The sequence below is a fragment of the Morone saxatilis genome, unplaced genomic scaffold (assembly GCF_004916995.1).
Source record: "Morone saxatilis isolate NCDOM2014 unplaced genomic scaffold, NCSU_SB_2.0 Contig15, whole genome shotgun sequence".
In the NCBI taxonomy this organism is placed as follows: Eukaryota; Metazoa; Chordata; class Actinopteri; family Moronidae; genus Morone; species Morone saxatilis.
In genome coordinates, this window is record NW_023339707.1 from 230,849 (window position 1) to 244,758 (window position 13,910).

Below are 13,910 nucleotides of genomic sequence, written 5' to 3' on the forward strand. Positions count from 1 at the left end.
ATATTAAAATTACCTACAATAATTACTTTATCTGTTTTGAGGATTAAAGTTGATAAAAACAGAACTGGCTCTAGTGTTTTCCAGGTCGGGTGAGAAAGACTAAGAACAAGGCTTTCAAATGAATTATAATTTAGTTTAGGTTTAGGATCAATTAAAAGGCTTGAATTATATATGGCTGCTACTCCACCTCCTCGGCCTGTGCCTCGGGGGATGTGAGTATTAATATGACTGGGGGGGGTGGATTCATTTAGACTAACATACTCCTCGTGGGACAACCAGGTCTCAGTAAGTAAATGTGCTGTCCTGTATTGTCAAGAAAAACTACTGGAAAATGGGAACCCTTGAAAAGTGTTGCTTTAGTAGCGCTATCAGAAAAAACCCTAACAATACCCAACCCTATCTGTGTAAGGACTGTATTTGGTGTGAAGACCAGACTGGTCTTCACACTTTTTACATCCAAATGTTACAGCATTTTTACTTCTTGCTCAGTGTTAAAGCCTGTCAGCTACAGTTAATAACTATAATTTCATTAACATTTTCTAAATTGTTGTAAGCATGGCTCTTAAAAGAGTACCCCAGTGACTTCTATAAAGTTTTTGGACTTGAAAGAGACACATTAAAAATAATTAAGTCCAAAAACACATTTCCCATAATGCAACTTGATAGTAAATATTTTATCAGACTTTTTCTGCCCATATCTCTACACCTCTATTTTGTAACACAGGCTAAGTTTGTAGTTTCCAAAACCACACTGACACACCCAAGTGATTTTACTCAAACTTGACAAAATAAAACAAAAGAAGACATTACACAATTGTGTGTACTAGTGAAGTGACTTTTACACACTGGATTGGCCTTTTAATTGTGCCTGTGATTCTCTGGCAGATTCAGTTTCCTGCTCTGGACATCCGTCTGTCCTACAATGACATTCAGCTCTTCTTGGCCATCACCAAGTCCATCCCTACTGCCAGCACTCCACTGCCCTCTGACTCTGACACCACTACTGCACCCCACACGGATCCCCCTGCTACACCCAAAGACATCTTCAGGCAGAAGACTGAGGCCCTCATAGGTATGTAGGCACTATTTATAACCTACAGTAGCTTTAACTGCTTTTCCATTCCCCTAAAGAATACAGGGAATACAGGTCCAGGGTTTTTGGCACATTTTTTTTCAGTGTCCACTAGTACTACTGTTTAGTTATATACTGTTTTTGCACTGGGTATTATTACTCCCAGAAAGGTATTAACAAGGTTGTGTTTGGTCTCCCCAGCGAGCCAGCTGACCCATTTACAAGACCTTGGCTTCAGGAAAGAGGACTGCAAAAGAGCCCTGATCAACTGTAAAGGTGAGTGAGACATTTAACACTGTTATCCATACCTATTAATGGTATAATAATAATACGTCCATCAGGCCAGCTGGACCAGGCTGCCACGTGGCTTCTGGAGAATGCTGAGAACATGGCAGGTCATCCCAGAGCCAGAGCTGACTCCAGCTCCAGCAGCCACTCGGCTCCACTGTCTGGGGTGGAGGTGAAGGCTGAGAGTGTCTGCATCTGTTTTATCGATGACTGTCTGGACTGTGACATTCCACTGGCTGAGCTCACCTTCTCCAGTAAGTCTCATTTACATAAGATCCATCTGCATTGTCAAAGATATGATTAAGATTGGGGATTACTTTTTCTTATTGTGATTATGATGAAAGATTAGGCATAGTTTAATTAGAGCTCAATGAATTAGAAGTCTTACTAGTGTGCTTATCCTTCAGCAAGTTAGCTTATATAAACCTCAGGTAGTTAAGATACATAGCCTATAACCGCAGTTTGAATTCTTCCTATAATTGTCTTATCCTTCTCTCTCTCTTTCTCTCCCTGCTTTTCCTCAAAAATCAAAACTTTGTGGATTTCAGTGGAGTAAAAACTCAAGTATTAGACATCAAATTGTTAGTTCAGATTTATTGAAGTGGGGTTGTATGAGGTACTTCTACACAGTCAGTGTATTACCCACAGTAGCCCCCAGTTTGGAGAAGCAGACAGAAGTATCAGCACAGAAGCTAAGCCTATTTTAGACAACTACAAAAATTAATATCAGTTTAAGTGTATCTATGTTCTCTTCAAAGCCACCAGACTCCATCAACAAAAACCGTGCTGCCTCAATCCTTTAGGTTGTTTATGTTATTGTGTGACTTTTGTGTGTGTTTTAACACGTTGTTAATCCTGTGGATCGACCATAGACTGTATAATTAAAAATGTACGTATTCTGAGAGCTATTTGGAATCGAGGCAGCCGCAGACCAGCAACTCCCTTGTTTTGCAAGGTAAAAGTACAGCTTTTGTCAAATTAGTCTGGTGGCTTTGGAGAAAGTTATATAGGGTTTCCTGTCAGAAAAGGCTGTATAACGGCAAGGTAAAGTGGGTTTTTTTTTCCGGCTTCCCTCGTCCACAGCAGTGCATTGCTTAGACTGCGGTCTACTGTACGTAATACACAGACTGTACCTCATACAACCACACTTTTATAGATCCGAACTAACTCTTTAAGGAATGCAAGTGTACGTTTTTAAGAACTATCTAAAAGTCAACCACGCAACAATGAACAGTGTTTTGAATAATAATTATTATTATTTAATGAATAAATAATTACACATCCAGGATGTTGAGGATGAACATCTTGTATCTTAACTTGAGATCTGCACACTGTTGGTTATTGCAGGGCTTTATGTGCTGCAGCGCATTGGTTCCACCCAGGAAGGCAATGCCAGCTTCACTCTGTCTGGAGACTACTATAACAGAGAGCTGTCAGGTAATTATACGTATAAACTGAAATCATCAGATTTCCACAAAGTAAAAGTGTGTGTCCTGCTCATAGTTCAGTTATAAAATCTCAGCCCACCACGGAGCGTTTCTCCTGGCGGGTTGCTGCAGTGCTGTCAGCAGAGAGTCAGTCATAATGGATGGCAGTAGAGGAGGTTGAACCGCCATCTGGTTCAAATGCCGCTGCCCCCCTGTCCAGTGTCACGCTGCCCTACCTAACTATCTCTAACTATCTCTTCTCCACTTCCATTACAGTTAATTTTGTGGTATGGGGTCATTTTGAGACTGAGTTTGTAAAGTTTACAGCCTGCCATGCTGTCGCTCTGTGTAAAATGCATGTAAAGTGCAGTTTCCACTGACATAATGTGAATTGACTCGGGCTCTTCTCCACTGATGAGTCGAATCATTGAGTTTTGGAGGCAGCTCTGTTATCAGTGTGTTCTACACCAAAGTGCAGAGCAAGTGAGATGATTTTATCTACAAATTGATTAGACCTCTAAGCAAACTGGATCAACAGATGGGATGTTGCTGTTTATGAATGACAAAACATATCTCAGTTTAAAGCCACAGGGTGGTAATCTTTATCATGTGTGTACCAGGCTGGGAGCCCTTCATCGAGCCCTGGCCTTGCTTCTTGTCCTGGCAGCAGCAGGCTGCTGGCCGTCTCCACCCTCCACGTCTCAAGATGGGGATTCGAGCCAAGCAGAGACTAGACATCAACATCACTTCTGTCCTGTTGGGTGAGTGCAGAAACAAACATGTACAGATTGTTCACACAGTGTTCAGACAGAGAAGTCAGCACCAGTTGGTGCTAGTTTCCAGTTGCAGTGTTAGTCTTGTCCCAAAAGCCAGAAACATTGAACATGTCTTTATCTGGTCTTTCCAGAACAATACAACACCACCAAGAGCTCCTGGATAGCTGACTACTGTAATGAACAGACCCCCCAGTCCCCCCCCCCCNNCCCCCTGCCCTGGATGGGCTCATCAGTCGACCCACCTAGCTGTGGACAGAGTGAGTGCCAGCTACACACAGTACCACAAACATCTTCACAAAAATAAAAATATTAATAAAAAAAAACAAAATTGCTGTTGTCCTACCAGAGCTTGTCAGAATTAACATGCTAAAATGGCTACACAATCTGCATGACAGTTCCACCCTTAGATATTTGCACAATTAACTACACACTGAAGAAAGTATTATGTGATCTTTGGTCAGTTATTTGTGTATCTACTATGTGAAAAGACACTAAAAGACATTGTTGCCAATGTAAATTGTAAGTCTAGATTATTGTAGACATTTATCAACAAATCTCATGGTGAGCCAAACCAACAGTGAATGTATCTATATGGGCTTAAAGTCAAGTATTACATTCTGTGTCAAATTAGATAAATGTTTTTGTTTACATTTTGTTCAGATTTTATATGTTTACTATTTGACACCAAAAAATATATTTTGTAAAAAAAAAAATGTTTGCTGAAATGAGCAACGGCATGTTTTGAGATGCGAAAATCGGGACAAATTTCAACCTTGGCTTGCCATGCTCGCCATATCCAGATTGATGATGTTGGAGCCATTTAAATTTGGCACAATCAACACACAATCAATCACTCTAAAAATATGACATCTTTTATTTTATTTATTTAACCAGGAACCATTGAAATTTCCTAGGGAGACCTGGCCAAGAAAGCACACCAGTTACAATTTAAATAGAAATAAAAACACTGTCTACAGGGAAAACACACACACAAGGAAAGGACCAAATCCATTCATCATTAAGATGCAGTATGTTTTGCTAATTATTTCAAGTCCAAGGAGGAAAGGAAGAGAAAGCGTTTTCCCTAACTCAGTGAAAACCCTTTACCCCTGGTGGAACAAACCTGAAGAATGCTGGACTTTTGCATCAGGAGATTACTTTCAGTTTAGAGGGAGTTTATTCAGCATGGCCTTGTACACAAAAATATACAATAAATTGTTTACTTAGATTTGGCCAGTCTACCAAATCATAAAGTTTACAATGATGAATAGGGGAACCAGTTTTATAAAACGTACAGCACCGTGATACACAGAATCTAAAAACATCACCACAATCCAAGGTTAGTAAAAGTAGCTTGCACAAATTATTTCATGGCTAACATGTTAAAACAAGCCTTATTTTGAAAATAAGGCCTTATTATACATCTGCTTGTGCCTTTCAAACCTTTAACAAATTTCATCGCTTTGGGTCGCCAAAGCTTCACAGATTTTAAGGGGTGTAATAAAACTTAAAATTACGTGGCGTCCGGTTAGCTCAACTGGTAGAGCTGGCACCCCATGTACCCAGGCTGAGTCCTTGCTGCAGCGGTCCAGGGTTCAAATCGGACCTGCGGCCCTTTGCTACGTGTCATCCCCTCTCTCTGCCCCCCTTTCCTGTCTATCTTCAGCAGTCACTATCAAGTAAAGGCAATAAAAGCCCAACATAATACTTTAAAACTTAAAATTATACACAGTATGCCTATATCTCAGCATAATACACATAATACAGACAGATGATTGTATAAAAAGTTAATAAAAATATCGGGAAATCTATAATATAATATCTATAATATCTGGTCTGGACATAATATACTCAAAATTCATCCAAAATCTCTCGTTTGTAACTTGTAACTTCATTGTACAGTTTATCAGTTGTTCTCTACTGTTATTGTTATGCATTGCATTGAAGTTAGGAACCACTGCTCTAGGAGTTACATTTCTGAAGATATTGAACCCTCTTAAAGACGCCTTCTCATCCAAAAATGTGCGAAAATGACAAAATTCCCAGGAGCAAAAAACTACATCATTCTCAAAATTCAGCAAAAATATTTTACAGAATTTATTTCTTAGTGTCAAAGAAGATATACGTAAAGTTTGAACAAAACCTCTATCTGTTTTGACACAGAATGGCCCATATATTTGGTTCTGATATTTTCATGGGATTTTTTGATAATAAGAAAAACATAGAATAACACCAGTTATCCTGAAAGCGGCTTGTTTAGAGTTGGTAGAGCTTCAGTTGGTTACTTTGTTTATCTGCTTTCATCCTGTGAGAAACTTGGTTGATAGGTTGCTCTATTCTGAAGAGCTGTTGGCAGAACAGGAAGTTTATCTGCCTTTTATAATGCTTAGTTCATTAGCTAAGAAGTGCTAATGACATAACTAGCACTCATCAGCCAAGTTCTTCTGGTCCCTCAGTTGAATGGGAAATGACTGGTCATATGTTGGTTGTTGTTCTGAACACGTGAATAGAAGTGAAGCATGAATTGCACTGTTCATAAACGTATTGATTTGCAGAGTGCTGATTGCCAACACGGAGGACGGAATGAGGATGATGAAACTCTAACCCTCTTGTGTGTTCCCTCTGCATGTGTTTCTGTTGTGCAGTAACTGTCTCTCTCTACTGTCAGGTGCTCCTCTTGCTCACCTTAGAACTAGGAGCACAGCCAGCTTGACCTGCCTCGAGCAGCAGATTCACTCCAGAGGTACAGTTCAGAGTTTAGTTACCCAGACAGTCTCCCTCAGCAGCACACTCCGTATCCAAGCTCTGATTCACTCATTATCAATTGTTCCCCATAGGTGCTTAGACATCCTGCAGTGTTGTGAGGCAAAATAGATTGGTAGCAATTGTTAAAAAATGATCACAGTACAAATTATAACTAATATACGTATGAGAACTGTTGTGCCCTGTGGCGTACGGCACTGATCATAAACGTCCCATGAACCCTAACCCTTTGTTGTGTGTCATTCTCTAACCCCCTTGTTTCTCTCTACTGTTGTTACTGTTGGTTTAAAATGGCCAACAAATATCCTGTAAAAGATATTCTTATTACATTTTCAGCCTCTGAGTGAACACAAATAAGCTACAAGAAAATAAAAATAGAATTGGCAGTAATATTTGCGGCTTCTTTGATTGTGGCTCTTAATAATAATAATAATAATAATAATAATAATAATAATAATAATGCATAAACATCTGTGTAAGACAGAATAAACATCAATCATCACTATGTACAACATGTAATTTCTGCCATAAGGTGGTACAATAACAAAACAGTTTGATGATGCAATGAAGTAGTGTGGGATCATGTGAGTTGTTATATTCATCAGCATTGCTGTCATTGCAGTCAGCTTCTCCTGGTTAGGATTCCTTCAGTGTTCATGGTTCAGAAGGTTTCTACTGGGAGCCCAATTATCCACAGAGGTCTCCTCCTCCCCAAAACAAACTGATTAAAATGGCTAAAAACACTGAATAAAGCAGTTCCATCTTAAAAATGACTGTTTCTCCCACTCAGTTGGGCAGACAAAGGACGTCCCGGAGGGCCTGCGAGCTGAGCTGCTGCTAACGTTAGCTCAGCTCGGATGGTAAAAATGTGGCTTCAAACTGGAAAAAAAGTCAATGTATGACAGCTTNNGCATGCACAAAGGGGATATGACATTATTGACCAATTAAGTTTACATTTTCTGGAGCACTCTAGACCACAAAAAATCTGTGAAATTTGCAAACATCCTAAACAGATAATGTGTTATTAGATTGAGTCTCTCACCGTATTTTTTTAATACACTGTCCGATGATCCACAGGTAGCAATATGCCAACAAAGACAGATGCAGTCGCGTTTTGTGTCAGCATTTTAAGTGTAGACCAACACACATTGTTTGGGATTGGACTATGTATACTCAAGTTACAACTTCCTGTTTTATGGCAAAACATCAAAATCGGACACCATGCCACACATGTCAGATTCAGATTCAGATTCGGATACGGTTTATTGGTCCTGCGCAGTGAGAAAAGTTTGTTTTTGCAGTAGTCCTGTACAGAGAAGAGCACCGCTCACAGCAAGATGAATTCAACAAACACAGCAAACGTTACAAACCGATGGTACACAGTAGTACGCAGACGGAATATACACATTATCTACACAATGAACAGCATCGCGTAATTTGTGGTGGAGTTTAACGCTTCTGTATAGCGCTGGGGTACAAAACTCTTCCAAAGCGTGCCTTTCTGTGAGAGCAGGCTGTCTGTATCTACGGCCCAGGATGGGAGAAGAGTGAAGCCATGAGGTTGAGAGGGTGGCTGGGATTGTCGTTCAATGAAAACTCAAGCTTTTGATTGCTTTTCATCGCAAATAGTTTATAATGACCAAATTTGAAATAGATTTGAGAAATTCATGTGTTTAAACTGATAAAAAATACTACTCAATTAAAAATGGCCAACCTCCTGATGGGTTTGGGATATGGGATATGAAACAGGCTTTTAACATACATCTGCATACCGATTTTCATACATACTGTATATGCTGCTACTTAGGGGGTGCTGTCAAGCCATTTTACCACACCCACATGCAAGATCCATATGACACCGCCACCGCTGCATTTTTGTCCAGGCCCAGTGGATTCTTGCAAATGCCATTAGGAGCACCAGGGAGAGCTAGAAGAACCTGATTTTTTTCACAGATTATCTGTTTCATGTACTACTGTCAGGATATAGTGAAAGTTTGATAAATATATAGTAAATATGATAAAAATTTTATTTTTATAAAAGTTACCTACTGAAGCTTTAAAATCTGTCTTATTAGATATAATTATGATCGGTGCCTGTCCTGTCTTTCCTCCTCTTATGACATTTTTTTTTTTGCCTGAGCAGCATGACATGGTTTGCACGGCACGGCCAGTATTCGAGAATCCATTGTGAAAATTCACTACATTTTGGCACAGTAGTCTTCTGTGTGTTTCGTAGACTGTTGTACATTGTGTAGGATAGAGTAGTGTTCTTTAGTACATTTGATTATCCTCCCTTATCCAGTTTGGGCAGTTTCTTCGTCTCCTGTAGTTTTTAATACTACCAGGGTTCCCACGCATCCTGGAAAATGATTTGTTTAAAACAGTGGGAACCTTGACTACTTTGTGTATATAGATAAATAATTTTTGTTTTGACATCTGATAAATATAAACTAAAGGGTTAATCTAAAAAAATTCAATAACTGCTGGACACGGAGGTTAAATTCATTTGTTAGTCATTTGCTAAATGGTTAGTTGGCCAAAGAGTAAGTTTGTATTTGTTCATTTGTTTTGTTTTTTTTGTTTTTTTTAATACTCATTTACTGTAGAGTTTTCTGGCATTTGGTAACATTTTAAAATCTTGCAAACAATAATAATAATACAGTGTGATGGTAAGTATAAAGCGACATGGTGTACTTTCACTGAAATCTATGGAAATCATGTTTGATATACAGATTGCTACTTTTGTTTGTGCGCTTTTAGTTTCCACATCACTGTATGTTCATACATAGAATGTGAAAAAAATGGCAATAAGCCAAGCCAATTATAACTGTTGTTATATATAAAACGTTATAATTGCAGATTTACAAAAAGAAGTATGATTTTTCATTTCTAAAGAAGTTACCTTTTTAAAGGGGTTCTCCAGAGATTTCTATAAAGTTTGGGGCACATTTAAAAAAAAATCAAAGCAACAGGGGCCAAAACATCACGACTCAGGCAACAGAAATGCACCTAAAAGTGTCTTTTCTCAACCCCAGTTCATGTAGACTGAGATAAATCACGCCCTATGATATCATCAGGAGTGTCTCCAGAGCCACAGAAGTACTATTCAGCAGTTTTTTACAGGCTGACGACTAGTTGTCCCTATGACTGCTAAGGGAAATCTTTTTGTGTAAAATTGGTGGAGCGCCCCTTTAAAGGAAAGACTTTCAAGGCACCTGTGCCGGCTGCTTTTTAAGTATCAGAGACCAAGAAGAAAGCAAGTGCATGACTGTTATAATTAAACATACACTACTAAAGTTAGCACACTTGTCTCTGATCCAGTTTTCATTTCTGTTTCTAGCTGAAGTTAAGCTGTCCAAGAGGAGGCAGCCATTCGTGGCCTACGCTCTCCGCAACCACACAGGATGCACCATGTGGTTTGCCACCCTGACTACAACCCCCACAAGGTACGTGGAGCCATAACCATACCTGTGTATGGAACCATAACTACATGTACTACAAACTGGAGATACAGCATGTTTGGCAGATTTAAAGGAATAACTAGATTTGCAAGTAGTGCCCTGTGCTCTCAAAAAGAACAGTAAAACATTTTTGAAGAAAATTTTTTTTCCACATTTGGTATGACAGTACCAAATGCATACCAAATCTGGTCACATATGAAAAATATTCTTGTGAGCTCAGAGCAAAGTTGTACCATAATGCCACCTTATGTCTGACTGATTTGCACCAAGTTTGGTAATACGGAGCACATTTGGTACATGCATACAATATTTAGTGTCAACTGACGTGATATGAGACGACATGGAGCTAAAATATTATTTTTATATACTGAAAACATGTGACAACACCACCTATTTGGTTTGCAGGTAATTTGGTGTGACAACACTGGAGGAAAAAATTCTATGTGAATGCCAAATTTGGTGACACTTGAACAATGTGGCCCAGGACGCTTTATCGTCTACACTACAAAAGATATTTGATCAAATGCGTCGCAAACTACCTCTGCAAGTGGTTTGAGTGATTGGTTAGCAGTGCATTTTATTGCCCGTTTACACTTGTATTCAGAGCTGTCCACTTCTGATCTGATCCCCCAAGACGCATGCTAATGCCAGCTGTAAACAGGCTCATAGATCACTGGATCAGCGCTGCATTCTAATATGTTAGTGTACATGTGACAGTGGTGATAGTTTGTCTGTTAAAGACAGTTGTCCTACTGTTAAAGTTTTAAGAATATGCTGTTTTTACTAGTAGTACTATTTCTTGTGTGATGATGTGTAAATAAATATAAATTCATATTTAACTTTAGAGTCGAGGGGTTCTCTCCTGCTGACCAATAGTTCCAATGTCAGTGAGAAACTGTCTCCAGGTAAATCTATTCACATGCTCCCCACAGGGTGGCGCTGTCTCACAGCAGCAGTGCAGACTCCATCTCAGATGTCCACGGTCCAGGAACTGATGACACTCACAATGTCAGCCAATGGAGAGAGGTGCTGCCTGGGGAGGAGATTCCCTTTGAGTTTGAAGCCCGCGAGAAGCTCCGCCACCGGTATAGCTCTGATTCACATTCACAGCACATGTGGATTTTGTCCAGTGAATATGAAATTGTTTATGATACTGGTGACTGGTTTGGTCATCATTCTTCCTTGTCTGATAACATTTCACTGCTCGCTGGAACTTAATGGTACATGGGTTCTCCATCCTGTCAGATTTTTCTTTTATTTGTCTCTTCTGTTATACTTTAAAATGTGATAAATCGGCTTGATTGCTGGGGTTTGGTGACCTGCCAACTTTGATAACAATTGATGGAATAAGCAGGACATGACAACTCGTGCTAGCACCATTGATGCTGATGTTATTTGTTATCTGTTAGAACTATACCAGTCCAACAATACATGTTCCATGGTCTTTGCTGAGTTTTTAGTTGTTGTTGTTTTTTTTTTTTTTATAGTTTTGAATATATTAATTTATTCATTCATTCATGTACATGTACATCAGTGGGAGAAAACTATATATTTTTCCTAACAATATACACAGTAGGCCTTATCTCAGTAATTTGTTCATGTTTTTGTTCATAGATTGTGTTCATGTTTTTTTTTAAGTTTAGATATATTCAAGATATAAACAGGATAAGGGCACGGTGAAGACATGAACACAATCTATATTCACACAGCTTTTACTATCTGATAAACAGCCTCGTCCTGCATTAAATTATAAGAACAATACATAATACAGACAGAGAATTGCATAAAAAGTTCCTAAAAATATCAGGAAATCTCTCAGGAAATAATCTGCTCAAAATTCATGCAAATCTCTGGTTTTACACAAACTTCCTGCAGTTACTGTGTTCACTGTTTGGGTTCATTGTATAGTTTATCTGTTCTCTACTGTTAATGTTATTGTTGAATATAATATGAACTATCCATACAGTATATTTCACTTGGTCAGTTTACAGACTGATAGAAAAGGGGTCCCTTGAGGAAAAAGGTTGGGAACCACTGATGTACATGAACATCAGTTATGTGGTCCTATATTATATTCATATTCATATTAATATTCAGTTATTGTTGTTAAGTACTATGCAGTGCTTTTGTCTGTGTATAAATGATGGAGGTTTTTTTGGTACATTGTAGTTGTGTATCACTGATCCTGTGATGCCTCCTCCTCTGCAGACACACTCATGAGCTGAAGCTGCACCAGCTGCTGGTTCGGGTGTGTGGATGGGAGCAGGTTAAGCCGGTGTCTGTGGACAAAGTGGGCGTTTTCTTCCGTTATGCAGCTGCAGACAGAAACAACTCTTCCAACACTGTGAGAATAAGTCAAAACCTCCAAAATCATGTTGACAATGTTTCTGACAAATTGGCCTAGAGTTTGAGTTAAACCTTTCCTTTTCTCTTTACTCTCTTCCACAGGTTGGCAGTCCTATCAGCAGGACCAACATCATTCACCCTCATGTTTATGTAAGTCTAGCAAGTTTTAATGGCTAATGCCAATATTTAGAGAGCAGGGTGATCGATGGCAGATATATAATGCCGATATCAAAACGAAAAGAAAAGTAGAAATGAAGAAAAGTCATGGCTGCGTATTTAGTTTGAAACTCAACTGCAGATCTTTTCAGCCGCAAGCAGAAATCTACATGCATACAACCACATGATCAAATGTACTTAATTATAAGGCACCACAGCTTATTCTTCCGCTGCGAAGTGGTCAACTGTCCCGATGGTGACTTGTTTTGTGTGTGACTCCCTTTGGCCCCTCAGTTCTCGGCCCTGCCTCCGGTCAGAGTGGTCTTCTCCATCACAATGGAGGGCAGTGCAAGGAAGGTCATTACTGTCCGCTCAGCCCTCATGGTGAAGAACCGGCTAGATGTCCCTATGGAGGTCAGACTCGACAGTCCCTCTGCTCCTGACAGTAAGACACATTACTACATTACTAAATTAAATAATCATATAAACCTGTGCAACCAAGATTGTCTGATATACTGTTTTGATTTTATTTTATTCTGATCATTTAAAAGACCAGTGTGTAAGATTAAGAGAACTCTATCTATAGAATATTGTCAGAAATGTAATATCATAATCATAGGTATGTTTTCATTAGTGTATAATCACTGGCTGGGGCTCAGAGGTTAGGTTGTTGATTCGATCCCTGGCTCCTCCTGCAGCATGTGGAAGTATCCTTGAGCAAGATACTGAACCCCAAACTGCTCCTGATGCTGTGCATCGTTGAGTGAATGTGAATGAATGAGTTTCTGTCCAATTTACCATCGCTTTGTGAAATGGTGAGCATGTGGCATGTAGTGTAAAAGCGCTTTGAGTGTTTGGAATTGTTATTTTTAGGACCTGAGCAACTGACCGTGCGAAGGCCCTATTGTATCTGTAAGGATTCTTATTTTAGTAACAAATGAATCGCATTTTTGGAGGCTTTTCCATGCTCGAAAACTCATGAAACGCGGGTCAGCCGTGGCGGAAAATTTTTTTTTTTCTAGGGGTCCACTATGAGCATGGCAAAATGGCCCCCTCAGGGGCCCATAAACTGTACCACCTGTGGCCCCTTTCACCGATATGCATAAAAAACGGCACACACGTAGATCTTATCCTGATGCACAAAAAAATCTAGTGGGCGCGATATCCCAAACCCAACAGGAAGTCGGCCATTTTGGATTTAGCGGCCATTTTTGGCGATTTGCACACATTGTATTTGAACGAATTACTCCTAGGGAATTTATCAGATCGACTTCACATTTGGATACAGCCATTTAAAGACATTCATGATTAAAAGTTGCGCTATTAACGACATTCTGTCAAACAGAGTGCCCATGGCAAGGTGTCAAATTTTAACGACTTGACATGTAAAAGAAGTTGTCATAACTTCTGCGTACATGATCCGATTTCAACGAAACTTCACGTTTGATGAGAGTCCCGCCCTGAACATGTCTATGTGATAATATTCAGTAATAGTGAGAGCGCCACCTAGTGGTGAAAGGAAATGTCATTTTTTATACTTCTATTGTCTACTCCTAACAGCTTAATCAGAGCCACCTAAAATTTTGTCAGAAAATGAAAAATATATTGTTGATGATATTTC

At 39.3% G+C, this 13,910-nt stretch overlaps 1 protein-coding gene across 1 annotated transcript in view; it reads left to right on the forward strand.

Annotated features, from left to right (window-relative positions):
- The window catches only part of vps13d (vacuolar protein sorting 13 homolog D), a gene marked incomplete at both ends in the record, with an annotated part of 59,997 nt that overhangs the window by 24,371 nt on the left and 21,716 nt on the right, over nt 1–13,910 (forward strand). The window contains 12 exon segments of the mRNA XM_035656102.1: nt 886–1,072; nt 1,274–1,348; nt 1,414–1,614; nt 2,708–2,797; nt 3,408–3,548; nt 3,695–3,820; nt 6,232–6,306; nt 9,667–9,772; nt 10,720–10,872; nt 11,996–12,131; nt 12,236–12,283; nt 12,584–12,734. Of these exon segments, the coding sequence (XP_035511995.1) occupies nt 886–1,072; nt 1,274–1,348; nt 1,414–1,614; nt 2,708–2,797; nt 3,408–3,548; nt 3,695–3,820; nt 6,232–6,306; nt 9,667–9,772; nt 10,720–10,872; nt 11,996–12,131; nt 12,236–12,283; nt 12,584–12,734 (1,489 nt within the window).